This window comes from Procambarus clarkii, chromosome 91 (genome assembly GCF_040958095.1).
Source record: "Procambarus clarkii isolate CNS0578487 chromosome 91, FALCON_Pclarkii_2.0, whole genome shotgun sequence".
NCBI classification, from domain to species: Eukaryota; Metazoa; Arthropoda; class Malacostraca; order Decapoda; family Cambaridae; genus Procambarus; species Procambarus clarkii.
In genome coordinates this window covers 15,003,194-15,031,178 of record NC_091240.1, presented here as the reverse complement: position 1 = coordinate 15,031,178, position 27,985 = coordinate 15,003,194, and the positions used below count along the sequence as shown (strand labels likewise).

At 45.6% G+C, this 27,985-nt stretch overlaps 1 protein-coding gene across 1 annotated transcript; it reads right to left on the bottom strand.

The window, feature by feature from the left end:
• Window positions 1-11,387: 11,387 nt before the first annotated feature.
• LOC138359576 (uncharacterized) lies at window positions 11,388-12,293 on the bottom strand. Its single transcript, XM_069318925.1, has one exon. The coding sequence runs from the start codon at window positions 12,291-12,293 to the stop codon at window positions 11,388-11,390; it is 906 nt and encodes a 301-aa protein (XP_069175026.1).
• Window positions 12,294-27,985: the final 15,692 nt, after the last annotated feature.

The following is a 27,985-nucleotide window of genomic DNA, read 5'->3' as shown; positions in this document are numbered from 1 at the left end:
AGACCAGATTGAGCATCCTGTGTATTATTATTCTAGAAAATTTAATGCAGCTCAGAGAAATTATTCCGTGGTAGAAAAGGAGGCGTTGGGTCTTATATTGTCAATCAAGAAGTTTGAGATTTACTTATCAGGAAATAAAGTGTTAGTATTTACAGACCACAACCCCCTTATCTTTATAAATATGATGAAAGTCAAGAACCAACGAATTCTGCGCTGGTCATTGTTTTTGCAGGAATTTAATGTAGAAATCAAACATATTCCAGGCAGACAAAATGTTATTGCTGATGCTTTGTCAAGAAGTTTTGATGTACCATAAATGAAATGTTTCTTTTTACTTAACATTTTTACTTCTGAAAAAATGCCATTGATCTTCAATCCATTGCATTTTTTTTCTTGGAGGTGGAAGTGTTACGTACTCCTAATAGATACGTAAGTAAATAAATTAATATGTACATTTATAATTGTATGTAAATTACAAGCATGTATATTGAGATACTTATATGTTCTATGCAAATGCACATTCATGTTACAGTGTTGGCGTTAGGCCCAACGTATCGTGGGAATGATTGTTTATTTCTTTGTGTGATCAGTTTTCCCACGGGAACTAATGATTTATATGTGATCATAAGTGGGTAACAGAGGTGAATAATAATTGAGTGAACTGTATCTGGCAAATTGTCGTGGGATCGTCCGTTGCTGGGTGTGCATGCCATTATTCCCTTCTGTATGCATATTTTAATTACTACGTAAAAAATTACTTACTTTATTTGTGTATATCAATATGTATTAATTATTCATTAAGTTAGTTTAAGATTACTCTTGTCACAATGTATTGCTCCATTGTTGAAATAAATAATATTGTAACTTTGGCAAATTGTTCGCGGGGCAAGGCAATGTTTTTTGACTCTCGCGTTTTGTTATTCAGTAGCTGAACGGGAACCAGGGAGATAACATCTTGGAGTTAAGTTACATTTTTGTTCTGTCATAGCCATTTATATATTATAATTGTAATTTAATGTCTGGAAGATACAGTGATATTTTAATGTGATATATTGTGACCATATAATCATCTGTTTGCTATTGAGATTTATTTAATACATATATATAATATTGTTGTATCTATTCTTCAGTCCTTATGAAGATTTATTATTGTGCTCATTACTTATCAAGGGGTTATACTGGTGATTCGCTATTGAGAACAGCAGTTGTCTCGTATCCCTAGACGTAATTAAAGTTTTGCTGCTGTAGAGTCACGAGCCGTAACGTACGATAGGTAACAAAGAGTTATGGGGGCCTGTGCCGGGAAATATTGTTCCCACCTTAACTTAACCTTAATTATGCTAATCTAACCTTGCCTTCCTAGGTACCAGTGTGTCAAGTGTCTCTGTGTGTTTCTTAAGAACTATTCCATGTGCCAAGCAAGCCTTCCTGTGTGTCAAGTAACAACGTTTCACGATTTTGAGGTAAGTCATCCTATATATTTTGTTTGTGCAGTGAGGCCAAGCGAATTTTCAGTGTGGTGACAATTTTACAGTGAAGTGTAGTGCAGTGCCATTGTTTTAATTATTTTTGTGAATCAAGTGCCAAGTGTTAGTAACGATGGAGGAGAAAGTTGCAGCGTTGGTGGCTCAACCAGACTTTGAAGGGATTCAGAACCTTAAAAAGACTGAGTTAATACAAATGGCAAATCAGTTGGATTTGACCGCCAGCAATAGAATGGTTAAAGCCCAAATATTGAAAGTCATTGTGACGCATTTTGTTGAGAATGGGGAGTTAGAGGAAGAAATTCTAGAGGAGTTAAGAGAGGAGTCGAGTGATCAGATGACGTTAAAGCGTCTTGAGTTAGAAGCGCAAATAGCCAATGCTAAGCTTGAAGCTCAAAGGGAACAGAAAATATTAGAGGCTGAAGCTCGTCAAAGAGAGATTGAAGCTCAACAGCAACAGCACATATTAGAGGCTGAAGCTCGTCAAAGAGAGATTGAAGCTCAACAGCAACAGAAAATATTAGAGGCTGAAGCTCAGCAAAGGGAGCTGGAGACTAGGCGTTTAGAAATTGCGGTACAGTTGCAAATAGAAGCCACAAAGAAGCAACAAGCCGAGGAACAAACTAGGCAATTAGAGATTCAACAACAAATGGCTGACACTAACTTCAGGCTTGAATCACAGCGTATGGCAGCTGGGCATGGAAATACTAGTAATGTTTCAACAAATAGTGATAATAATCCCATCAGGATGAATAAGTATATAGAGTTGCCCAAGTTCAATGAGGAGGATCCTGAGGTTTTCTTTGCACATTTTTATAAAATTGCCATCAGTATGAACTGGCCAAGGGATCAGTGGGTAGCCATTATGCAGTCTCAATTTAAGGGGCGTAGTCAGGAGGTTTTCACATCCCTACCTGACACTCATAGCTTTGATTATGACTTTGTAAAGAAAAGCATCCTAAATGCGTACCAGTTAAATCCAGAGGCACACAGGCAAAAGTTCAGAAACCTACGGAGGATAAGGGATCAGACAATAGCAGATTTTACTCGTCAGAAGACGAATTTTTGCAACAGATGGTTAAAGTCACTTGCAGTCACTGATTTTGATGTTCTAAAGAATCTTCTTATAATGGAAGAAGTATTGTCATGTCTCCCAGACCAGTTGTCTACTTTTATGGCAGAACAAAAGAATGTAACAGATATTTATGAGCTGTCAAAGCTCGCGGATGAGCATGAGTTGCTGACTAAGGCCCCGTTTACGGCCACTTCACCTAAGTCTAGTCGTAGAGTAAATTTCAATGCTCACCGAACTCCTTATCAGTATAAGTCTCCTCCTGGTGCGACAGTTACTCCCGTGAACTCTTCTCTTACTAACCCTAAGATGGTTACTCCATTGCCAGGATCATCTAAGCCTAGTAATGCTAATTCTAAACCGGCAGTTGGTTCTACCAGTGTGTCCACTGTCAAACATTGTACCCATTGTAAGAGAAGGGGGCATGTGATTTCTTCATGTTTTAGTTTGCATCCTGAACTACGACCAACTGGTCTTATTATGAGTAAAGGAGTGCAACCTATTAATTCTTCATGTATTACAGTCAGTCCCAATTGGATGGCTGAATTCAAACCCTATATTTCCACAGGTACCTTATTATGTAATAATGGTAGACATAAGACTGTTCAATTACTCCGTGATACTGGAGCTTCACAGTCTCTTATTACCCAGAAGGTACTTGATGATGTTGACACCCGAGATCTGGGTGAAGTTGTGCTTCTCCAAGGTATTGCCGGTAGTGTGCAACCAGTGTCCTTATTGCAAGTTAACCTTGATTCTAAATATACTTCAGGATGGTGTAATGTTGGTGTAAGTAAACAACTGCCCATTCCTGGGGTAGACATTATTCTAGGTAATGATTTTGGCAACCAAATGGTTGTAGGGCCCAAGTGTCCCATCATGTTAACTAAACCCCATACTGTATTAGCTCAACCAGAAGCAGATGATGATATTATTTACCCTGCTTGTGTTGTTACTAGATCAATGGGAAAAACAGGTGAGAGTAATTCTGTCTTCACTGAGGTTGCTGTTCCCAAGACCAGGACCCCTTCAGTAAAGGAGTGGGAGGTGGATCTTGAGGATTCTTTTATGACTCGACTGGATGATGAGAGTGAGGCCGTAGTAGAAGCCCCGCCGAACCTAAATCACAAGGAAAGTGAAGGTGAGGAGGCTGAACTATCTGTACCTTGCCCGCTTGTCTCCAGTGCGCCAGTTGTCGAGAGTGAGGCCGAAGTAGCTATGACTCCATTTTATTCTGATCAATCGGGAAAAGAGATCAAGCTACTAGGTTCTTGCCCGCTCGCTGCTGAGTCTGAGTCATTGCCCTTAAGTGTTGTACAGACTACTGATCCTAGTTTAAGTAAGTGTATTTCTGAGGCTCCTGATAATATTGATGCATTGGAGGAAGGGACGGGTTTCTTCTTCAAGGATCGACTTCTGATGAGAAGGTGGAGACCCAAGGGAACTCCCTCTTCAGAGGATTGTGAGATTAGAACCCAACTCGTTGTCCCCAATGATTATCGTAGGCAGGTCCTGCAGGCTGCACATGATGACCCCATGGGAGGTCATCAAGGTATCACGAATATATACCATAAGATAAGTAAATATTTTTTCTGGCCAAAGTTAAAGAAAGACGTGGTCAGATATTGTCATAACTGTATACCCTGTCAAATTGTTGGTAAACCAAATCAATCTGTACCTAGAGCACCATTGCAACCTATTGTAGTTCCTGATGAACCATTTACTCATGTTGTAATTGATTGTGTGGGTCCTTTACCTAAGATTAAATCGGGTAACATGTTTTTGTTCACTCTCATGTGTATGACTACTAGATTTCCTGAAGCTTATGCTCTACGGAATACCAAGGCTCATAATCTCATCAAGTGTCTTGAAAGATTCTTTTCGTTGTTTGGAATGCCTAGAGTTATTCAGAGTGATAATGGGGGAAATTTTGTTTCTAAAGTTTTCAGAACTTTTTGCGAATCCCGAGGGATTCGGCACAAATTATCCAGTCCATATCATCCCCAAAGCCAAGGTGGACTTGAACGTTTCCACCAGACTTTGAAACAAATGCTGAAGACAACCGGAGAAACTCATCCACGTAATTGGGATGAGAATCTCCCCTTTGTGTTGTTTGCTGCTAGAGAAGGGCTACAAGAGTCATTGGGCTGTTCACCCTTTGAACTAGTGTTTGGTCACCAAGTAAGAGGTCCTCTTAAAATGCTACAAGAAAAGTTGTTGGGAGATGTCTCTGTTCATCAGAGTGGATTGTACTTGAGTGAGGTCAAGGCAAAGTTGTGTCGGGCTCGTGAGTTGGCGAAAGAACATCTGGGAAGGACTCAACAAGCCATGAAAGTAAGATATGACAAGAAGTTCAAAGCTAAGCTAAGGTCGTTTGATGTCGGAGATTTGGTGTTGGTGTTGAAACCTCGTATGGGGACTTCCATGTCCCATAAGTTCGCCGGACCCTACCAAGTGGTAGACAAGGTGGGAGACCTAACTTATAAACTAATTAACCCTAATCTTTCAGAACCCCAAATGACTGTACACATTAACAGATTAAAAGCTTATGTTGGACCTGGTGTAGTAGCTTGTTTTAGTCGGGAAGAGTTACCACCTGAGGATAATTGTAGTGAGGGACATGATGTTAATATCCAACTTCTCAGTTCCAGTTCCAATGGCAGGGAGATGCTATGTCATTTACAGGAGGAACAACGTGATGAGTTCCAGGTTCTGCTGGACAACCATACATCTCTGTTTGGGGAGGTTCCTACCCAGACCCACCTCATCACACACGACATTCAGCTCCTGGACAGCACCCCTATTCGACAACATCCGTACCGAGTGAATCCCGAAAAGAGGAAAATTATACAAGCAGAAGTGGAATATCTGCTCCAGCATGATTTCATTCGGCCAAGTCAAAGTACTTGGAGCTCTCCGTGTTTGTTAGTGCCAAAACCAGATGGAACCTGGAGATTGTGCGTGGATTACAGGAAACTGAACAAGAACACTACAGTGGACGTTTTTCCTTTACCCTTGTTGGAAGAATGTATAGAGTCCATAGGTCATGCCGAATATGTAAGTAAGCTTGATTTGTCAAAAGGGTATTATCAAATTCCATTAACAGAGTATGCTAGAGAGGTTACTGCTTTTGTTACACCTAATGGTGCGTATGAATTTAATGTCATGCCATTCGGTTTGAGAAATGCACCTGCTACTTTTCAAAGATTCATGAATTTCTTACTCAAGGATGTGCCAGATTGTAGGGCCTACCTTGATGACATTGTTTTGTACAGTAAGAATTGGGCCGATCATCTCTTAGGCCTTAAGAACTTGTTTACAGTGTTGAAAAACGCAAAGTTAACCATAAACATGAATAAGTGTAGTTGGGCAAAAGGTACGATAACTTATCTTGGACACGAGGTAGGACAAGGTAAGATTATCCCCTTACAAGATAAGATTCAAGCCATTGTGGACTACCCAGTGTTAACCAATAAGAAAGGAGTCCAACGGTTTATTGGTATGTGTGCATACTATAGGCGTTATTGTAGAAATTTTTCAACAGTAGCTGCTCCTTTGACAAACTTGTTACGCAAGCAAGTAAAGTTTCAGTGGACACAAGATTGTCAGAATGCTTTTCAGAACCTAAAGGGCATATTGTCCACCTCACCTATTCTTGCTAGTCCCCAATTTGATAAACCATTTATATTACACATTGATGCGTCAGATGTTGGAATAGGTGCTGTGCTTATTCAAGTTGGTTTAGACCAGATTGAGCATCCTGTGTATTATTATTCTAGAAAATTTAATGCAGCTCAGAGAAATTATTCCGTGGTAGAAAAGGAGGCGTTGGGTCTTATATTGTCAATCAAGAAGTTTGAGATTTACTTATCAGGAAATAAAGTGTTAGTATTTACAGACCACAACCCCCTTATCTTTATAAATATGATGAAAGTCAAGAACCAACGAATTCTGCGCTGGTCATTGTTTTTGCAGGAATTTAATGTAGAAATCAAACATATTCCAGGCAGACAAAATGTTATTGCTGATGCTTTGTCAAGAAGTTTTGATGTACCATAAATGAAATGTTTCTTTTTACTTAACATTTTTACTTCTGAAAAAATGCCATTGATCTTCAATCCATTGCATTTTTTTTCTTGGAGGTGGAAGTGTTACGTACTCCTAATAGATACGTAAGTAAATAAATTAATATGTACATTTATAATTGTATGTAAATTACAAGCATGTATATTGAGATACTTATATGTTCTATGCAAATGCACATTCATGTTACAGTGTTGGCGTTAGGCCCAACGTATCGTGGGAATGATTGTTTATTTCTTTGTGTGATCAGTTTTCCCACGGGAACTAATGATTTATATGTGATCATAAGTGGGTAACAGAGGTGAATAATAATTGAGTGAACTGTATCTGGCAAATTGTCGTGGGATCGTCCGTTGCTGGGTGTGCATGCCATTATTCCCTTCTGTATGCATATTTTAATTACTACGTAAAAAATTACTTACTTTATTTGTGTATATCAATATGTATTAATTATTCATTAAGTTAGTTTAAGATTACTCTTGTCACAATGTATTGCTCCATTGTTGAAATAAATAATATTGTAACTTTGGCAAATTGTTCGCGGGGCAAGGCAATGTTTTTTGACTCTCGCGTTTTGTTATTCAGTAGCTGAACGGGAACCAGGGAGATAACATCTTGGAGTTAAGTTACATTTTTGTTCTGTCATAGCCATTTATATATTATAATTGTAATTTAATGTCTGGAAGATACAGTGATATTTTAATGTGATATATTGTGACCATATAATCATCTGTTTGCTATTGAGATTTATTTAATACATATATATAATATTGTTGTATCTATTCTTCAGTCCTTATGAAGATTTATTATTGTGCTCATTACTTATCAAGGGGTTATACTGGTGATTCGCTATTGAGAACAGCAGTTGTCTCGTATCCCTAGACGTAATTAAAGTTTTGCTGCTGTAGAGTCACGAGCCGTAACGTACGATAGGTAACAGTCCGCACCACCTGGTCTCTGTGTGTGGAGCTAACCCCGTGGTCTAGGACCCTGTGCTCCACCTGACCACGTGTAGGAAGTGAGGACGCCTACGTCATCATCCAGCAGCAGCAGTGGGAGTGTGAGGTTGACATGTATGTGAGTGAGTGGGAGTATGTAGCGGGCCCGCATGATTGATGTAAGTACACTGTTTCCGTTTTGGGTAATAAAACTCTGAAGCTGGGTTCGCCCCCAGTGTTCCGTCTGTCCCTGTGACCACCTGGTGAGGTGAATGAGAATTGGAGACGTGTGAGTTTACCCTGTTTGCCGTCATCAAGTTGAGGTTGGGCCCAACTGTAATTTTGTCGTATGTGAGGACACCTAGAGACACGGTAGAGTAAAGTGAGTTATTTGCTTCTATTTTCTCTATGTGCCGTGTATGTAATTCACTGTAATTTGATTCCCTTTTTCAGCAGTGAAAGTGGTAACAGGGAGGTTTCCCTTGGTTATAAATTTTACTGTTGTGTTGTGGTAAAGTGTGAATTATTGGTAGATAATTTACTGAGGGAAGTCATTTACAAGTTTTGCCGTGAGTGGCAAGGATGTACTGTGATGTACTGTGTTGTACTGTGTGTAAACCGTAGACAAGTTTGTCCTTGGTGGAAGGCGTTGTGTACTGTAAAGGATTTCGTGAGAATTAAAGTCAGTTAACGTCACCGGGGTCACGATTTACTTAACGAGGTCACTTGTTCGTTGAACATTGTTGTGATTAACGTAGAGACGTGTAAAGGCAACAGTCATAGTGAAGTTCACGCAGTGGAGGAATTGTCAAGTGAAGACTAACGTAGTGTTAACGATTTAACGAGCTGTCGTTAATTGATTGATTAATGTAAGGGGTTGACGATCTGTTATGAACGGAGTCAATTGAGCGGTAATTAAGCTGCTGTAATTCGTTGGACTGATCAGATCTGTCTGCGGACAGAGTGATTAAGCACTCGTAGCTAATTAAAGAGGATTAATAACCGCCACTTAGTGAATTCACCAGGTGTTGATGTTGTTGTTTACACGGAGTGTGTTGTAACCTTGTGTGTGGTACAGTAGTCTACCCTCGTTAAGGTAATCTTGTAGTAAGACCGGAAGAAAACCGTCAGTTGAGAGACAGTAGGCTTTGTCAATACTCGTCTGAATTAATAGGCTGTTGGATTCAGTAATTAATTGGGAATTACTCACCGAATGCTTGACTTTCAAGTTGATGTAATTAATTGATTTCCGAGTTATTGCTGCCATTTAAGTGTCGTTGAGACACGTGTGTGTTAACGTAATTGTTTAAATTCAATTAGAGTAACTTTTGGTTGTTGATTGTCCTGAGAGACAAGTGTTAACGTAAGATTTTTATAAGGGGTTATCATTCTTGGATTAACCGCCTTGTTACTTGGTACCTCGTTGAGGGCAGCGAGCGCCAGTCAAGTTTTGTGATTAGAGTATTTGATCACCGTGAAGCCGTGACAATATTGATCGCAAGCTTGCGTCACCAGTGGGCACCACTTTGTTCAGTTAGTGTCATTAGTCAGTCAGCGACGACGGGATAAGGATACTGTGGGTCCATCAGGCTGTTGATTAGCTGTTCTTTAATGTGTCACTGGAGTGACAGTAAAGTAACGTAAATTCACTGTGTAGTAGTTTTAGTTATTTTTTTGTGAATAAATGGTTTGTTATAGAAAACGGTCGTTTACGTCAAACCTTCCAATATTACTGCCCCACATTTTATGTTCTGCAACGCTTTGCCTGCTTATGTTCATATCAAGTCTGTATCTAAAGCTCGAGTCCATTGCACAGCACCACACTTCTATAAATAAGAAGTGAGAATCCGTTGGCTACCCTTTATTAGTTGTCAACTAGGAGGAGCCAGCGACCTAAGTGACAGGTGTTACCCGTGTGGTTTCGCCTGGCGGTTTGCTCCCGCGGTCCTATGATCTTAGGCTTTAAGATTAAATATCTGCCACTGGCAGCTGCTGCTGCTGTTTAAGGTCTGCCTCTCTTGCGAGGTAGTTATGATTAACGTAACATCAATAGGACTTAATTCTTTTGATAATTGTCAAAGAAAAAAATCTCACATTCTTTGTGTATGTTGTTTTTAGTGTGCTGCCTGTGTGCCCTATTGTTACTGTAGGCGTAATGTGCATGCGTGTCTTAACACAAGGTTCGGGGGTGCCTCTCCACCATGCTTGTGTTGCTTGTGTTGTGTAAGTGTTGTGTGATGGGTTCCTGTGACCCGTGTTCCCCGGTTTGGTTTAGTGTAGGTGTGTTTGTGTGCTTGTTTGCTTCCCTTTCATTGCCTTCTTGTACATACTTTCAGTATGGGTGTGGCTGTGTGCTTGTTGGGTTTGACTGCTTCCCTGCCCTTGTGGGGGGGGGCTGCTCTGTGTTTACTGCGTGGGTGGTTACCTTACCTTGAGGCTACCTTGAGGTGCTTCCGGGGCTTAGTGTCCCCGCGGCCCGGTCGTCGACCAGGCCTCCTGCCTGGTGGTAACGGCCTCAGTTTGTTTTGGTGGCTTATGTGTTTGTTTCATTTCACTATTATGTTTTCCTTTTTGTGTGGTGCTGGTTGTTTTTGCCGTGCCTTTCTGTGCCTTATGATGTAATATCTTTCCGTGTTCTGGACGCACTAGCGCTGTTCCGTGATGCATGTACTAGCGTGTCAATGGGGTATGTGTCATTCTGTATTATGTTTCAATTTGTTTGGTGTTTTTCGCTTGTATAGTGTCCTGTGCGTTTTGATACTGTTCTGTGAATGCCTCCGTAGTTTTATTGTACATTTTTGTTGATTTATAATAAAGAAAAAAGTTTATTGTGCACCCCATACTCATATTGTGAATGGTAGCACAAAAAGGATTACAGAGGCACAAAATGGCTTTATCAGATCTAACGGAGTTTATTACATTAACAATTTCATCTACCCTTCACACTTTATAATTACAGTGTCAGCCACCTCATAATTACAGTGTCAGCTCATTACAGAGAATATTATATTTCAAGAGCTATATATTTACAGTAAATCATTATACATTAATGGTGGGTCTTATCGCTAATACGTAATTGTTTGAGCTATGGGATATTACAGAGTCATCGGGGAGGGAGGGAGAGAATTATTAGGGGAAACCACCAAGACATTACGACAATATAGCACTTGGAGGGATTCGCCGCTCTGCTACCTGAGGGCGCTGACGTTCGGCCCAGGCTGTCAGTGTTTACCTGTAGCTGCTGCGTGGTGATCGTCTTGTTGACGGTGTGGTGCGGCCATTGGGCGGGGCCTGGAGGGTGTTATGGCATCGGCTAGTGGTGGCCGTGTTCGCCGGGTCGACACCGCCCGGCTTGATTTCTCAGCGCCTGTTGACTGGCCCTTGGTGGAGGTTGCCCTTATGGACATTCTGAAAGTGGAGTACCCTGATCTCTACGGTTTAGAGAAGCTTTCTCCTACCTGGGTGGCGGTGACGTTCTCCTCGGCGAGTGTGTATCAACTGTTTGTGCGCCGCTGGGGTACGCAGACACATGTACTTCCGGATTCTGCTGTGACGGTGGAGGTCTCAGATCCGTGGGGACCCCTGACGTTTGAAAGTGTCCATGGGGCGCCGGTGCAGTTTTCCTGAGGATGAGCTGTGCGCTGCGTTCCGTCGGTATGGTGAAGTGGTGGGGCATCGTCATACCTGTCTGCATAGTGGGCGCCTGAAGGGGCTCCATATGGGTGCGCGTACTTTGCGCATGCGGCTCTCTGGGGCTATTCCCTCCCGGGTGGCTGTGTGTGGATTTTACGTGCTTGTGTTTTACCAGGGTCAGACTCGCTCCTGCTCCCGGTGTGGTGAGGTGGGACATTTCGCTGCTGCTTGCCATGCCCCTCGAGCGGCAGACCCATCAGTGTTCCATGGGGATGATTTTCCGCTTTTGCCGGAGGCTGGGGCGCCCTCTGTGGAACCAGGCTCTATGGGCACACTTGGAGAGGTATCTTTCCCTGTTGTCCCTGTCTCTACGTCTGCTGCTGGTCCCTCCGCTTTGCCAGTTGACTCTGCTGTTCTCACGGCTCCTGCTTCACGTGCAACTTTGCTGGTGGCGGCAGAGGTGCATAGCGTCCTGTGTGATGTCTTGCCGTCCAACGCGTGTGGTGTGGGGTCGGAGGGCGGCCCGTGTGCTGTGGCCGGTGCGTTGCCCGAGGCCGGGGGTGGTGTTGCTATGGTGTCTTCTGATGGCCAGCCATGCAGTGTTCCTGCGGCTGGTGAAGTGGTGCCACCGTCTACAGTTGGTTGTGCTGTGCTTCCTGTGGTTGTGCTGGGATCTTCTGTTCCTCGACGGAAGCTCGCTCCGTGGGATCGGTCACACAGCCGTGGACCCCCCTGGGAAGAGGATCGAGGCTTCAGATGGTGTGGCTTTGGCTGGTGCTCCTCCCTCCACTTCTCACGTGGTTCCTCCTCCCCCTTCGGAAGGGGGTCTGGCCATGAGCATGGCATCGGGCTCGCGGCGGCGGAGGACGTGGAGAGGATGTGGATGGTGTCTCCAGCGCCTGGGGAGCCCTCGTCGGGTGGTGTCCATCCCTTGATTGTTAAGGTAGTTCCTTGCCGTTCGTCTTCCAAGGTGCGGCGGGGGGTTGAGCCCGGTGGTGAGGGTGTGGCTCCCGCTGCGGGTGCGGTTGTGTCCCCCGAGGGGCGCGTCGGGTTGGGGGTGTCCTGAGGTTCTCCCGATGGCATCCTCCGTTGTATGTGCGACTTTGAATGTTAGAGGTTTGAATGATCTTGGGGTCCAGTTGGGCCTGTTGGATGTTCTGCAGGAGCAGCGTGTGGATGTGGCTCTGATTCAGGAGCATAATGTTCGCGATGTGTCTGTGTTGCAGTGTTTGAGTGTTCATTTTCATATTGTGCTCAACCCGCCGAGGACGTCTTTCGGGGGGACGATGATGTTGTTTTCTAGGAGGGCTTCCTTCTCCATGCTTCACACAGATATGGATGAGGATGGGCGGGTTTTGTTTGTGAGGGTTGAGTTTTTTGGGGTTGCCATTCCGTTCCTGACGGTGTACACTCCCCCGGGAGCAGCGCGCCGTCAGGAGCGGGAGGAGTTTTTTCGGGTGGGGCTTCTTCCTTTCCTGCGTTATGATACACGGAGTTTGATTTTTGGTGGGGATTTTAATTGTGTGACGAGTGTGCGGGACTGTAGTGGCACCCGCCCGCATAATGTCTCGGGTGCGCTGCAGAAGGTGGTGCGTTCTTGCAGTTTCCAGGATGCTGCTGTGCTCTGTGGGGGCGAGTTATCCTTTACTTTTGCTGCGCGCGGGGGGCGTTCGAGGATTGATCGGATGTATGTTACTGGTGGGGGTTGTTCTGTGTTTGCTTTCCACACTGTCCCGATTGCATTCTCGGACCATAGTTTAGTAGTGGTCCGGGTTGGTGTACCCAGTCAGGTGCGGGTCGGTGCGGGGTGGTGGAAGCTGAATTGTGGGTTGCTGCGTTGTCCGCGGGTTTGTGACCAGTTTCGGGTATGGTGGGTCGGGGTTCTGGCCCGGCGTTCTGAGTTTCCTTCTGTTTTGAATTGGTGGGAGTGGTGTAAGGTGCAGTGTCGGTTGTTTTTTCGGGTGGTTGCCAAACGTGAGGCTGCTGGGAGGTTTGGGTTATTGCGGTTGTTACAGGCGAGGCTTTCGCAGTTGTACGTGCGGTACAATGCTGGGATTGACTGTTTTGGGGAGATTGCGGAGTGCAAGGCGCGTATTTGTGGTCTGCGGGAGGAGTGGGCCGAGGGTGTTCGTGTGCGTGCTCGTGTGGGTGAGCGTGTTGACAGGGAACGTCTTTCTCCGTTTCTTTTAAGGAAGGTGAAGGCTGTGCAGGACTCTGTTCTTTTTATGGCTCTGCAACGGCCAGATGGGTCCGTTGTTTCGGACACTGGTGGTGTGTTGTATTATGTTCAGCAGGAGTTGGCTGCGCTCTATGAGGAGGTGGATGGGGACGTCGCGATTGCGGATGATTTTTTGAGTGGGTGCGTTCCAGGTTTGTCTGCTGAGGATTGTGTTGGTTTGGTGGCAGATGTTTCGTTGGGGGAACTTTTCGATGTGGTCAGGTCGTTTCGTTCTGGGAAGGTGCCGGGCTCGGATGGTCTTCCTGTTGAGTTTTATGTTGCCTTTTGGGATGTGTTAGGGGGAGTTCTTTTGGAGGTGGTCCGGGCTTGCCTTCGGGGCTGCGTTCTGCCTGTGTCTCAGTGCGTTGGGATTGTGCGGTTACTCCCGAAGCCGGGCGATTTGCAGTTCTTCTCGAACTGGAGACCCATTACGTTGTTGAATGTGGACTATAAGGTCCTGTCAAAGGTTTTGGCTGGTCGGTGTCGCCGTGTTGTTGCGTCTGTTGTTTCTGTGGAACAGTTTTGTAGTGTTCCGGGTCATTCGTTACTGCAGTGCAATGCGTTGTTTCGGAATGTGCTTATGTATGTGTCGGGCTCTCGCTCGTCGGCGGCGATGCTCTGCCTGGATTGGTCGAAGGCTTTCGACCGTGTGTCTTTAGCCTTTGTTTTTCGTGTGTTAGAGCGGCTTGGATTTCCGCTTTTGTTTGTTCATTGGGTGCGTATGTTGTACGCTCGGTGTTGCAGTGGGTATGTATTAATGGGTTCTTGAGTGCTCCTTTCTCTGTGCGCCGTTCGGTGCGGCAGGGTTGTCCGCTTTCTATGCTCCTCTATGTGCTCTTTCAGGAGCCTTTTTTTCGGGTGGTCAAGGCCTGTGTGTTGATCCGCCCTCCCCGGCTGCCGTCTGGTCTTCGGTTACCCATCTGCGGTTATGCGGATGATACCGTCCTGTTTGTGGCCTCGGAGGGTTCTGTTGGGGCGGTCCAGGCCATGGTTGAGAGGTTTGAGTTGGCCACTGGGGCCCTAGTTAATCGTGCCAAGTCCGGACTTCTGGGTATCGGTGGGTGGTCCTCTCGCCTTGTGTGGGAGGGGTCTTGGTTTCCGGTGGTCACCTCTCTTCGTGTTCTGGGGATCACCTAGTTTGCTTCCTACGAACGCTCTTTGGAATATAATTGGGGTGCGGTTTCGTGTAGTGTTGGTGTTGCGGTTGGGTTGTTGGCTGCACGCCCATTGACGATTTATCAGCGGGCGTTGCTGGTTACTTGTAAGGTTTTATCGCGTGTTTGGTTCATGGCTCAGTGTTTCCCCGCCAACTGGCTCTGCGGTTGGAACATCAGGTTTATAGGTACGTGTGGTGTGGACGTTACCACCCGGTTCGTCGCTCGACATTGGTATTAGCTGTGCGGGAGGGTGGGGTTGGTATTCCGGATGTGTTTACCAGAGCCTGGGCGCTGTTCTGGGTCTCGTTGCGTCAGGGATTGGCGATGCGTGGGGGGCTCAATGCTTTGTGTGTTTATTATTGTTCGGTTAGGTTTAGTTTTTTGGTGGATTTCGGCGGTTGTCGGGAGGTGGCCTTCTGTACCCCACCTGTTTAGTCTTGGGTGGTGGATATTCTCAGGGCTGTCTGCCGTTGTCCGGGTTTTATGTCTCTTTCGGTTAAGGCGATTTATGGGATTTTGTTTCGTCGTGTTCGGCCGCGGGTGGAGGCTTTATTCCCATGTTGGGATTGGGGGGAGGTGTGGGCGGCGTTGGGGGCGCGGTTTTTGGCGCCGCAGCAACGGGAGTTGTTGTTTCGCGTGTTACATTTGTCGTTAGCGACAAATGAACGGTTGTGCATGCTGGGTTTGCGCGCCTTTGCTGCGTGTGTCCACTGTGGGTTGCCCGAGACTCAGTTGCATGTTTTCTATTTTTGTGAGCGGTTGCGTGGTTTGCTTGATTGGTTTCGGGATCTGTTGGCCGTGGTTTGTGGGCCGGAGTATAGGGGTGGGTTTTTGCAGTTTTTGTTTTTGTCTTTTCCGCAGGGCTCTCGCCGGGTGCGGAATACGCTATGTCTTCTTATGGCTGACTATGTGTATTGTGTGTGGGTTGGTCGGAGAGAGGGTTATGGGGTTGATAGGGTTTTGGGGTTTTTGAGAGGCCGCTTGCGGTACACCTGGTGGTGGCTGCAGCGTGCTTTTCCGGGGGATTTTTGCGGTTGGTTTACTGGTGCGTATGTTCGTGGTGATGCTTTTGGGTGACTGGTTGTGGGTGGGTCTTGTTCCGGTTCGTCTTCGGTCCCCGGCCCTCCGGTGGGCCTCCTCGGCGGAGGTTGGGCTGGGTGTGTGTGTGGTTGTTTCGTTTCTGTTGTGTTTGCTCCTGTGGTTGTGTGTTTTGGTTTGGTGAGTTTGTGCGTGGGTGTGGCTTTTATTCTTTCCCTGGCTCCTGCGTGTGCCTTTTTGTTTGTTCTGTATTAGTTGTGTGCTTTGTGCCTTTTTGTATGCCTTTTTGTTATTTATGGTATGTGTGCTTGTTTGCTCCTCTGTTTCTGGGGCATGCCTCATATGTATTTTGTGTTACTCTGTGTGGGGGTTTGGGGTTATGCTTTATTCTCCTCCCCTTTTGATTATCGGGGTGTTTTGTATTACTGAGGACGAGTGCTGTGGAGAGACTGTGGATCGCGCAAAAGGGAAAGCAACGAAGAGAAAGGAAGCGCAGGCCCCTCAGAGAGTAATGGAAGTACCTAAGCAAACATTAGTTGTGGGAGATTCCCAGATAAGGTATTTGGATAGAACGTTTTGTGCTAGAGATAGGGGGAACAGGTTAAGGGTTTGCTATCCCGGAGCTGGCATTGGTGATATTATAAACAACATGAATGATATTATGGCTGGTAATGGGAACAATCCCATTATTTGCATTAGCGTGGGAGGAAATGATGTTGGTCGAGTCAGGAGTGAGGAACTGATTCAGAGGTATAAAACAGCCATAGAGTTAGTTAGGAGCAAGGGAGGAATCCCGATCATATGTGGCATTCTTCCAAGAAAGGGAGTGGGAAATGAATGGATATCGAGGGCACTTGGTGTCAATTGCCGGCTGGAAAGATATTGCAAATCAAATGCAATATCTTTCATAGACAACTGGGAACACTTCTATGGAAGAAATGAAATGTATGCTCGTGATGGGGTGCATCTATCGAGAGCTGGGGTTGTTGCTGTTGCGAACTCGCTAGAAGAAGTGGTTAGAGGTGTTTGTTTGGGTTTAAACTGTTAGTAGATAGAGGTATGGGAATTGATTTGGAGGAAGGAGGTAATAAAAGTATGTGTTTGTGGGAGAAAGGAATTGGCAAAACGATCAGGGAAAGAGAAGGTCCGCAAAATAACAATTCACTTAGGGTATATTACACTAACAGTAGAAGTCTAAGAAATAAAATTAACGAATTAAATGCTCTTGTCTGCACAGAAAAAATAGATATTATTGCACTTACCGAAACGTGGATGAATGTAGAAAATAGAGAACTATTAGCTGAATATCAAATATATGGATTTAAACTATTTCACACAGATAGATATATTAGACGAGGAGGTGGAGTAGCCATATATGTTAGGGACAATTTGAAATGTAGTCTCAAAGAGGGAATCAAAACAGAGCCACACACAGAAACTATTTGGATTGAATTAAACGAAAAAGCTAATAATATTATAATAGGAGTAATATATAGGCCACCAATTTTAGACAGAATGGAAGCAAAGCATCTATGGGATGAAATATCTAGAGCATCTAGATCTAACAGTATTTATGTCATGGGTGACTTTAATTTTAGCGGAATAAACTGGTTGAACAAAACAGGGAATAGTGAAGCAGAAGATTTTCTAGAATTAATTGACGATTGCTTTCTTACGCAACACATTAAGGAACCAACACGGGAAAATAATATTTTAGATTTAGTGTTAACTAACAGGGAAACGCAAATTAATGACATCGAAATAGGGAGTGAGCTAGGGAGCAGTGATCACAAAGAAATCAGATTTAGCATAGAATGGAATAGACCAGTAGGAGAAAATTCTGTTAAAGTGCCAGATTTTCGAAAAGCTGATTTTAATAGCCTAAGAAATTTTTTGGGTCAAATTGATTGGAAAGGCTTGGGTATGGGGTGTGGGCCGGTCTTGGAGCGAGACATGAACCCAGCGATAGGTGACTTAAATGGGGATTTCGATGTGGATTCAATATATAACTTATTTAAGAATATTCTAAACAAAGCACAGGAACGTAGTATACCATACAAATTGAATAGATCGTATACTAATGACCCAAAGTGGATAACAAAGAATTTGAAGAACCTTATAGGTAAAAAGAGAGCTTGGTACAAAAGGATTAAAAATGGGGAGGTCACTTTAGAACAGGAATTCGTACAACTGGTTAGAAATGTTAAAAAAGAGATAAGGAAAGCAAAAAGGAACTATGAAGTTCGCATAGCAGGGCAAGCAAAGACAAATCCTAAAGGGTTTTTTCAGTTATATCGTACTAAGACTAGGGAAAGGATAGGTCCATTAAAAACTGAGACAGGTCAAATAACAGATAGTGATGAAGAGATGAGTAGTATTTTTAATAAATATTTTGTATCTGTATTTACTAAAGAGGAACTTAACAATATGCCTTCAGCCGAACAAGTCTATGTGGGTGGGGACGAGGACAGGTTGACGAGTTTAGCAGTTACCAGGGAGGATGTTCTTAAACAAATAGTAAAACTCAAACCAAACAAATCCCCAGGGCCGGATGAAGTGTTTGCTAGGGTGCTTAAAGAATGCAAAGAGGAGCTTTGTGACCCACTGTCAACCATATTTAATAAATCAATAGAGTCAGGCAGAGTGCCAGAGTTTTGGAAAGTTGCTAATGTGATACCAGTTTTTAAGAAAGGAGATAGATCACTTGCGTCTAACTATCGACCAATTAGCCTAACGTCTATTGTGGGAAAGTTACTCGAATCTATAATAGCAAATAAAATTCGTCTTCATCTTGAAAAACATAAATTAATAATTGAGTCGCAACATGGTTTTATAAATGGCCGTTCATGTTTAACAAATTTGTTATCTTTTTATTCTAGCATTGTTGAGGCAGTTGATAGTGGTAAGGATTGCGATGTTGTATACCTTGACTTTAGCAAAGCTTTTGATACAGTGCCACATGAAAGACTGATTAAAAAAATAGAGTCTCATGGTATTGGGGGTGCTATATTAAGCTGGATTAGGGCATGGCTATACCAAAGGAAACAGAGAGTTAGTATAAATGGAATCAAGTCAGAGTGGGAAAATGTTGTAAGTGGAGTGCCTCAAGGCTCTGTCCTGGGACCTCTGTTGTTTATAATATATATAAATGATTTAGATTCAGGTTTGAGTAGCAACATTTGCAAATTTGCCGATGATACGAAAATCGGTAGGGAAATTAATTCGGAGGAGGACTCACTATCACTTCAAGTTGATCTAGATAGGGTTTTGAAATGGTCAAAGGATTGGCAGATGCAGTTTAATGCTGATAAATGTAAAGTTCTGAGGTTAGGTAATGATGATAGAGTTACAAGATACGAGCTAGATGGTGTTGTGATTGCGAAGTCGGATTGCGAAAGGGATCTGGGAGTTATGATTAGTAAGAATTTAAAACAAAAGGATCAATGCATAAATGTTCGTAATAAGGCAAATCGGACACTTGGATTTATTAATCGCAGCGTTAGTAACAAGACACCTGGTGTGGTTCTCAAGCTATATCTTGCTCTAGTTAGGCCCCATTTAGATTATGCAGTTCAGTTTTGGTCGCCATATTATAGAATGGATATAAATTCACTTGAACGTGTCCAGCGTAGGATGACTAAGTTAATTCCCCAAATTAGAAATCTTTCATATGAAGAAAGATTAACAAAGCTTAAGTTGCATTCACTGGAAAGGCGAAGAGTTAGGGGTGACATGATAGAGGTTTACAAGTGGATGAATGGACATAACCGGGGGGATATTAATAGGGTATTAAAAGTATCAACACAGGACAGAACACGAAACAATGGATATAAATTGGATAAGTTTAGATTTAGGAAAGACTTGGGTAAATACTGGTTCAGTAACAGGGTTGTTGATATGTGGAACCAATTGCCGCGTAACATTGTGGAGGTGGGGTCCCTCGATTGTTTCAAGCACGGGTTGGACAAGTATATGAGTGGGATTGGGTGGTTATAGAATAGGAGCTGCCTCGTATGGGCCAATAGGCCTTCTGCAGTTACCTTTGTTCTTATGTTCTTATGTTCTTATGTTCTGTCCCTGTGTTATGTGTGTGTGTGTGTGTGTGTGTGTTATGTGTGTGTGTGTGTGTGTTATGTGTGTGTGTGTGTGTGTTATGTGTGTGTGTGTGTTTTTTTGTGTCATTACTTAATGTTCTTTGTCTCTTTCATGTGCTATGTGTTTGCTTTATGCTGATTGTGTATTGTTTATGTATTGTTGTTCTATTCTTTCTTTGATTTGTGTTTGTCTTATGATTTTGTGTTCTGATTTTTTACTTAAAAAAAAAATATATAGCACTTGGAAGGGGTCAAGGTTTCCCACCTAAGGATACTCTATAGTATTTTGGTGCCGGGTTGCAAGAGGGACGTGATTGGTCAGGGGCAGGTGCTTGGCCGGGTTGAATTAATGTGAGGTGAAAGGCGCTGTTATTGCGATTTCAGACATACAGTAAAATTATGTGATTCGTTCAAGAAAGAGATTCTATTTGATCTAATCATTATTTATGTTGAGACAAGGTGTACTTATATTAGTTTAGAAAGTATCAAGGGCCTAATGTTCAAGAAACGGAGTGAGAAAAGATAGCCTCGCAATTAATAATCTACAGAGACTGTTGGAGTCTTGCCATCTCCATACTGACACTCGCGGGAGAGTGTTGCCATCTCCATACTGACACTCGCGGGAGAGTCTTGCCATCTCCATATTGACACTCGCGGGAGAGTGTTGCCATCTCCATACTGACACTCACGGGAGAGTCTTGCCATCTCCATACTGACACTCGCGGGAGAGTGTTGCCATCTCCATACTGACACTCACGGGAGAGTCTTGCCATCTCCATATTGACACTCGCGGGAGAGTGTTGCCATCTCCATACTGACACTCGCGGGAGAGTGTTGCCATCTCCATACTGACACTCGCGGGAGAGTGTTGCCATCTCCATATTGACACTCGCGGGAGAGTGTTGCCATCTCCATACTGACACTCACGGGAGAGTCTTGCCATCTCCATACTGACACTCGCGGGAGAGTGTTGCCATCTCCATACTGACACTCACGGGAGAGTCTTGCCATCTCCATATTGACACTCGCGGGAGAGTGTTGCCATCTCCATACTGACACTCACGGGAGAGTCTTGCCATCTCCATACTGACACTCGCGGGAGAGTGTTGCCATCTCCATACTGACACTCGCGGGAGAATCTTGTCATCTCCATACTGACACTCGCGGGAGAGTGTTGCCATCTCCATACTGACACTAGCGGGAGAGTGTTGCCATCTCCATACTGACACTCGCGGGAGAATCTTGTCATCTCCATACTGACACTCGCGGGAGAGTGTTGCCATCTCCATATTGACACTCACGGGAGAGTGTTGCCATCTCCATACTGACACTCACGGGAGAGTGTTGCCATCTCCATACTGACACTCGCGGGAGAGTCTTGCCATCTCCATACTGACACTCGCGGGAGAGTGTTGCCATCTCCATATTGACACTCACGGGAGAGTGTTGCCATCTCCATACTGACACTCACGGGAGTCTTGCCATTTCCATACTGACACTCGCGGGAGAATCTTGTCATCTCCATACTGACACTCGCGGGAGTCTTGCCATCTCCATACTGACACTCGCGGGAGAATCTTGTCATCTCCATACTGACACTCGCGGGAGAGTGTTGCCATCTCCATACTGACACTCGCGGGAGTCTTGCCATCTCCATACTGACACTCACGGGAGAGTGTTGCCATCTCCATATTGACACTCACGGGAGAGTGTTGCCATCTCCATACTGACACTCACGGGAGAGTGTTGCCATCTCCATACTGACACTCGCGGGAGTCTTGCCATCTCCATACTGACACTCGCGGGAGTCTTGCCATCTCCATACTGACACTCGCGGGAGAGTGTTGCCATCTCCATACTGACACTCGCGGGAGAGTCTTGCCATCTCCATACTGACACTCGCGGACGGGAATGCCTATACCACCTTGCCTTGAGGTTACCTTGAGGTGCTTCCGGGGCTTAGTGTCCCCGCGGCCCGGTCGTCGACCAGGCCTCCTGGTTGCTGGACTGATCAACCAGGCTGTTGGACGCGGCTGCTCGCAGCCTGACGTATGAGTCACAGCCTGGTTGATCAGGTATCCTTTTGAGGTGCTTATCCAGTTCTCTCTTGAACACTGTAAGGGGATTGCCAGTTATGCCCCTTAAGTGTAGCGGAAGCGAGTTGAACAGTCTCGGGCCTCTGATGTTGATAGAGTTCTCTCTCAGAGTACCTGTTGCCCACCGCGTACCTGTTGAGTACCACCGCGACAAGAAGAATTTATCAGTCCTAAGGTGAGTACAGGTCAGACTGGCGATCTTGAAATCGTGTTAATGTGTGGCGGGCAAGCCGGCCGAGTGCAGCCAAGTTCTTCGTGTCTACGTCAACTGTCGAGGAGGAGACGGGAGCAGTCGGCTTACCTTACTTGTCACAGAGGGGTTGGAAGGCCGGGTTCAGGGAACTCTAGCCCCGTGGGCGACCAAGGTGCTCCCCCTGGGTGAACAGTGGCACCGAGGGAGGGGCAGTATGACCCGGGAGGAGTGTGAGAGAGTGCTGGGGCACTTGAGGACTGCCATACGTCACATACTCTAAGCCCAGCAACAAAGGATAGAGACAAAAACCAGTAAGCGACCCGGGCACCGCCGGGTGTTCCCCACCTGGTTAAATACGAAATAAAGAATTCATTGGCTTCCTGAAACGAGTGATTGCTGGCACGTCTTGCTGGGTGGTTGAGTCGTTGTTGCTCCGGCGCCCACGATGACGGCCTCAATCAATACCTGTTGCAACTTTTCTTATCGCTTGAACGGGCGCAGTTCCTCTGAGTCACTGTCGTTCACTGGCACTGCTCTCCGTTGTCACTGTCCTGTGTTGCTGTTCGATACTGTTACTCTACTTCATTATTGTACATTACCACTGTTCTTTATAGTCACTGTTCTGCATGTTATTGTTCCTCATGTCACTCATTTTTTCACTGTTCATTATTGACACTGCTCTTTAATGTTATTGTTCTTCTTTGTCACTGCTCATCTTTATCACCAGTTATTATTGTCACCGTTCTACGTTGTCATTACTCCACTGTCACTGTCCCTTACAGTGACTGTCCTCCACTTTATTTTTTTTTTTTTGCAGGGATATTCCTGCGTGGGCCCTAAGCCTCCGGCTGGCCCAATACTAGTAGTGTCCACTACTGTCACTGTTCTACACTGTCACTGTCCACCACTGTCACTGTTCTACACTGTCACTTTCCACCACTGTCACTATCCACCGCTGTCTACCACTGTCACTGTCCCCCACTGTCACTGTCCTCCACTGTCACTGTCTACCACTGTCACTGTCCACCACTGTCACTGTCTACCACAGTCACTATTCCCCACTGTCACTGTCCACCACTGTCACTGTCTACCACAGTCACTATTCCCCACTGTCACTGTCCACCACTGTCACTGTCTACCACTGTCACTTTCCACCACTGTCACTGTCTACCACTGTCACTGTCCCCCACTGTCACTTTCCACCACTGTCACTATCCACCACTGTCTACCACTGTCACTGTCCCCCACTGTCACTGTCCTCCACTGTCACTGTCTACCACTGTCACTGTCCACCACTGTCACTGTCTACCACAGTCACTATTCCCCACTGTCACTGTCCACCACTGTCACTGTCTACCACTGTCACTGTCTACCACTGTCACTGTCTACCACTGTCACTGTCCCCCACTGTCACTGTCCACCACTGTCACTGTCTACCACTGTCACTGTCCCCCACTGTCACTGTCCACCACTGTCACTGTCCCCCACTGTCACTGTCCACCACTGTCACTGTCTACCACTGTCACTGTCCCCACTGTCACTGTCCACTACTGTCACTGTCCACCACTGTCACTGTCTACCACTGTCACTGTCCCCCACTGTCACTGTCTACCACTGTCACTGTCCCCCACTGTCAGTGTCCACCACTGTCACTGTCCACCACTGTCAGTGTCTACCACTGTCACTGTCTACCACTGTCACTGTCCACCACTGTCACTGTCCACTGTCACTGTCCACCACTGTCACTGTCCCCCACTGTCACTGTCCCCCACTGCCACTGTCTACCACTGTCACTGTCCACCACTGTCACTGTTCACCGCTGTCACTATCCACCGCTGTCACTATCCACCGCTGTCACTGTCCACCACTGTCACTGTCCACCACTGTCACTGTCCACCACTGTCACTATCCACCACTGTCACTGTCTACCACTGTCACTGTCCCCCACTGTCACTGTCCACCACTGTCACTGTCTACCACTGTCACTGTCCCCCACTGTCAGTGTCCACCACTGTCACTGTCCACCACTGTCACTGTCTACCACTGTCACTGTCCCCCACTGTCAGTGTCCACCACTGTCACTGTCTACCACTGTCACTGTCCCCCACTGTCAGTGTCCCCCACTGTCACTGTCCACCACTGTCACTGTCTACCACTGTCACTGTCTACCACTGTCACTGTCACTGTCCACCACTGTCACTGTCCCCCACTGTCACTGTCCCCCACTGCCACTGTCTACCACTGTCACTGTCCACCACTGTCACTGTCTACCACTGTCACTATCCACCACTGTCACTGTCCACCACTGTCACTGTCTACCACTGTCACTGTCCCCCACTGCCACTGTCTACCACTGTCACTATCCACCACTGTCACTGTCCACCACTGTCACTGTCTACCACTGTCACTGTCCCCCACTGCCACTGTCTACCACTGTCACTATCCACCACTGTCACTGTCCACCACTGTCACTGTCCACCACTGTCACTGTCTACCACTGTCACTGTCCCCCACTGCCACTGTCTACCACTGTCACTATCCACCACTGTCACTGTCCACCACTGTCACTGTCCACCACTGTCACTGTCCACCACTGTCACTGTCCTCCACTGTCACTGTCCACCACTGCCACTGTCTACCACTGTCACTATCCACCACTGTCACTGTCCACCACTGTCACTGTCCCCCACTGCCACTGTCTACCACTGTCACTATCCACCACTGTCACTGTCCCCCACTGCCACTGTCTACCACTGTCACTATCCACCACTGTCACTGTCCACCACTGTCACTGTCTACCACTGTCACTGTCCACCACTGTCACTGTCCACCACTGTCACTATCCACCACTGTCACTGTCCCCCACTGTCACTGTCCACCACTGTCACTGTCCACTGTCACTGTCCACCACTGTCACTGTCCCCCACTGTCACTGTCCACCACTGTCACTGTCCTCCACTGTCACTGTCCACCACTGTCACTGTCCTCCACTGTCTCTGTCCCCCACTGTCACTGTCCTCCACTGTCACTGTCCACCACTGTCACTGTCCCCCACTGTCACTGTCCCCCACTGTCACTGTCCACCACTGTCACTGTCCCCCACTGTCACTGTCCACCACTGTCACTGTCCTCCACTGTCACTGTCCACCACTGTCACTGTCCCCCACTGTCACTGTCCCCCACTGTCACTGTCCACCACTGTCACTGTCCTCCACTGTCACTGTCCACCACTGTCACTGTCTACCACTGTCACTGTCCACCACTGTCACTGTCCACCACTGTCACTATCCACCACTGTCACTGTCCCCCACTGTCACTGTCCACCACTGTCACTGTCCACTATCACTGTCCACCACTGTCCCCCACTGTCACTGTCCACCACTGTCAATGTCTACCACTGTCACTGTCCCCCACTGTCACTGTCCACCACTGTCACTGTCCCCCACTGTCACTGTCCCCCACTGTCACTGTCCCCCACTGTCACTGTCCACCACTGTCACTGTCCACCACTGTCACTGTCCTCCACTGTCACTGTCCACCACTGTCACTGTCCACTGTCACTGTCCACCACTGTCACTGTCCCCCACTGTCACTGTCCACCACTGTCACTGTCTACCACTGTCACTGTCCCCCACTGTCACTGTCCACCACTGTCACTGTCTTCCACTGTCACTGTCCACCACTGTCACTGTCCACCACTGTCACTGTTCACCGCTGTCACTATCCACCGCTGTCACTATCCACCGCTGTCACTATCCACCACTGTCACTGTCCACCACTGTCACTGTCCACCGCTGTCACTGTCCTCCATTGTCACTGCCCATCACTATCACTGTCCACCACTGTCACTGTCCACCACTGTCACTGTCCACCATTGTCACTGTCCACCACTGTCACTGTCCACCACTGTCACTGTCCACCGCTGTCACTATCCACCACTGTCACTGTCCACCACTGTCACTGTCCCCCACTGTCACTATCCACCACTGTCACTGTCCCCACTGTCACTGTCCCCACTGTCACTGTCCACCACTCACTATCCACCACTGTCACTGTCCACCACTGTCACTATTCACCACTGTCACTATTCACCACTGTCACTGTCCACCATTATCACTGTCCACCACTGTTACTGTCCATCACTGTCACTGTCCACCACTGTCACTGTCCACAACTGTCACTGTTCACCGCTGTCACTATCCACCACTGTCACTGTCCACCACTGTCACTGTCCACCACTGTCACTGTCCATCACTGTCACTGTCCTCCACTGTCAGTGCCCATCACTGTCACTGTCCACCACTATCACTATCCATCACTGTCACTGTCCACCACTGTCACTATCCATCACTGTCACTGTCCTCCACTGTCACTGCCCATCACTGTCACTGTCCACCACTATCACTATCCACCACTGTCACTGTCCCCTACTGTCACTATCCACCACTGTCACTCTCCACCACTGTCACTCTCCACCACTGTCACTGTCCACCACTGTCACTGTCCACCACTGTCACTGTCCACCACTGTCACTGTCCACCGCTGTCACTGTCCCCCACTGTCACTATCCACCACTGTCACTGTCCACCACTGTCACTATCCACCACTGTCACTATCCACCACTGTCACTGTCCACCACTGTCACTATCCACCACTGTCACTGTCCACCACTGTCACTATCCACCACTGTCACTATCCACCACTGTCACTGTCCACCACTGTCACTGTCCACCACTGTCACTATCCACCACTGTCACTATCCACCACTGTCACTGTCAACCACTGTCACTATCCACCACTGTCACTGTCCACCACTGTCACTATCCACCACTATCAGCAAAAACGAAGCTGACACGTGTTATAGGAAATGCAATTTCCTTTAACGATATTATGTAGATATCAGGTAATGAGAAAAGGAAGGGCGCAAAAGGGGGAGGAGGAGGAGGTGCAGCTTTACTGATACAACTAAACTCTGAGAAAGTTCTCTCAGTGTTTAAAACAAACTCTGGGAGCTTTGAGAAAGTGCAAATTGTCTGAGGTATCGGATCAGCAAGAGTATAGGCAAGGTATAACAACATTTAGGGACATAACAATAGTGGTTTACAATCCACCACTAATCAACAAAAGGCTTATGGAAGTATTTGATCAGTGTATAGTGAGTCCTGCCTGAAGGGAACATAACTAACTTTATTATAAGTTGTTCAATGTCAACCAAACATTGTTGACTAGTTGTAATATAAAAAGTACTGAAATTGTTCCAAGTCTAAGTATCGCAGCCTAAAATAAAATGGGAGAATTTTTGTTGTTTTTGATTTTTCAACGAATTTTACCCATTTTCAATAAGCCTCTACAAGCACACGTTAAAAATGAAATCATTTCTATGACACTCATTTATTACAGTAGCATATAATAAATTATCTGTATGACCGCATTTTCCAAAATATGTTTAGTTTTACTAATACAAGTAGTCAAAGTTCCCCAAGACATTATGCAAATATATCATGTTTATTACTATTTATAAAATCAATAAATGAACTAAGGAAAATCCGCTGTTTACAGATTGTAGAGACATAAACTCCACATAAAACGTGTAAGTTTCATGCAAACCGTCCGATAAACAAATAAGAAAAAACAATTTTTTTTAACTATATTTTTTTGGATAAAACTAATTATTATTTTTTTATTATATGTTATTGTGATAGCTGAGAGTCATAGACAAGATTTCAGTTGACACTTGTGTTTGATGTTAATTTTTGAACATTTTGAAAAAAATTGACACATAATTAAATAATTGTTTTCCCCCTTGCTATTTATGCTACGATGCCGAGACTTGGAACAGTTGAAGCCCTTTTTATATACTAGCCAAAAAGTTTGATTCAAATAAAACTAGTTTTCATTTTTTGCATATTTGCAAATTATGCCCCCCTGAAGGTTATACAGAAAGCAACCACAGTGGCAAGGGATCTCTAATGTTTGGTG

Coding starts and splice junctions, on each gene's coding strand:
- LOC138359576 (XM_069318925.1), bottom strand. CDS start 12,293: ATGCCATCGGGAGAACCTCAGGACACCCCCAACCCGACGCGCCCCTCG.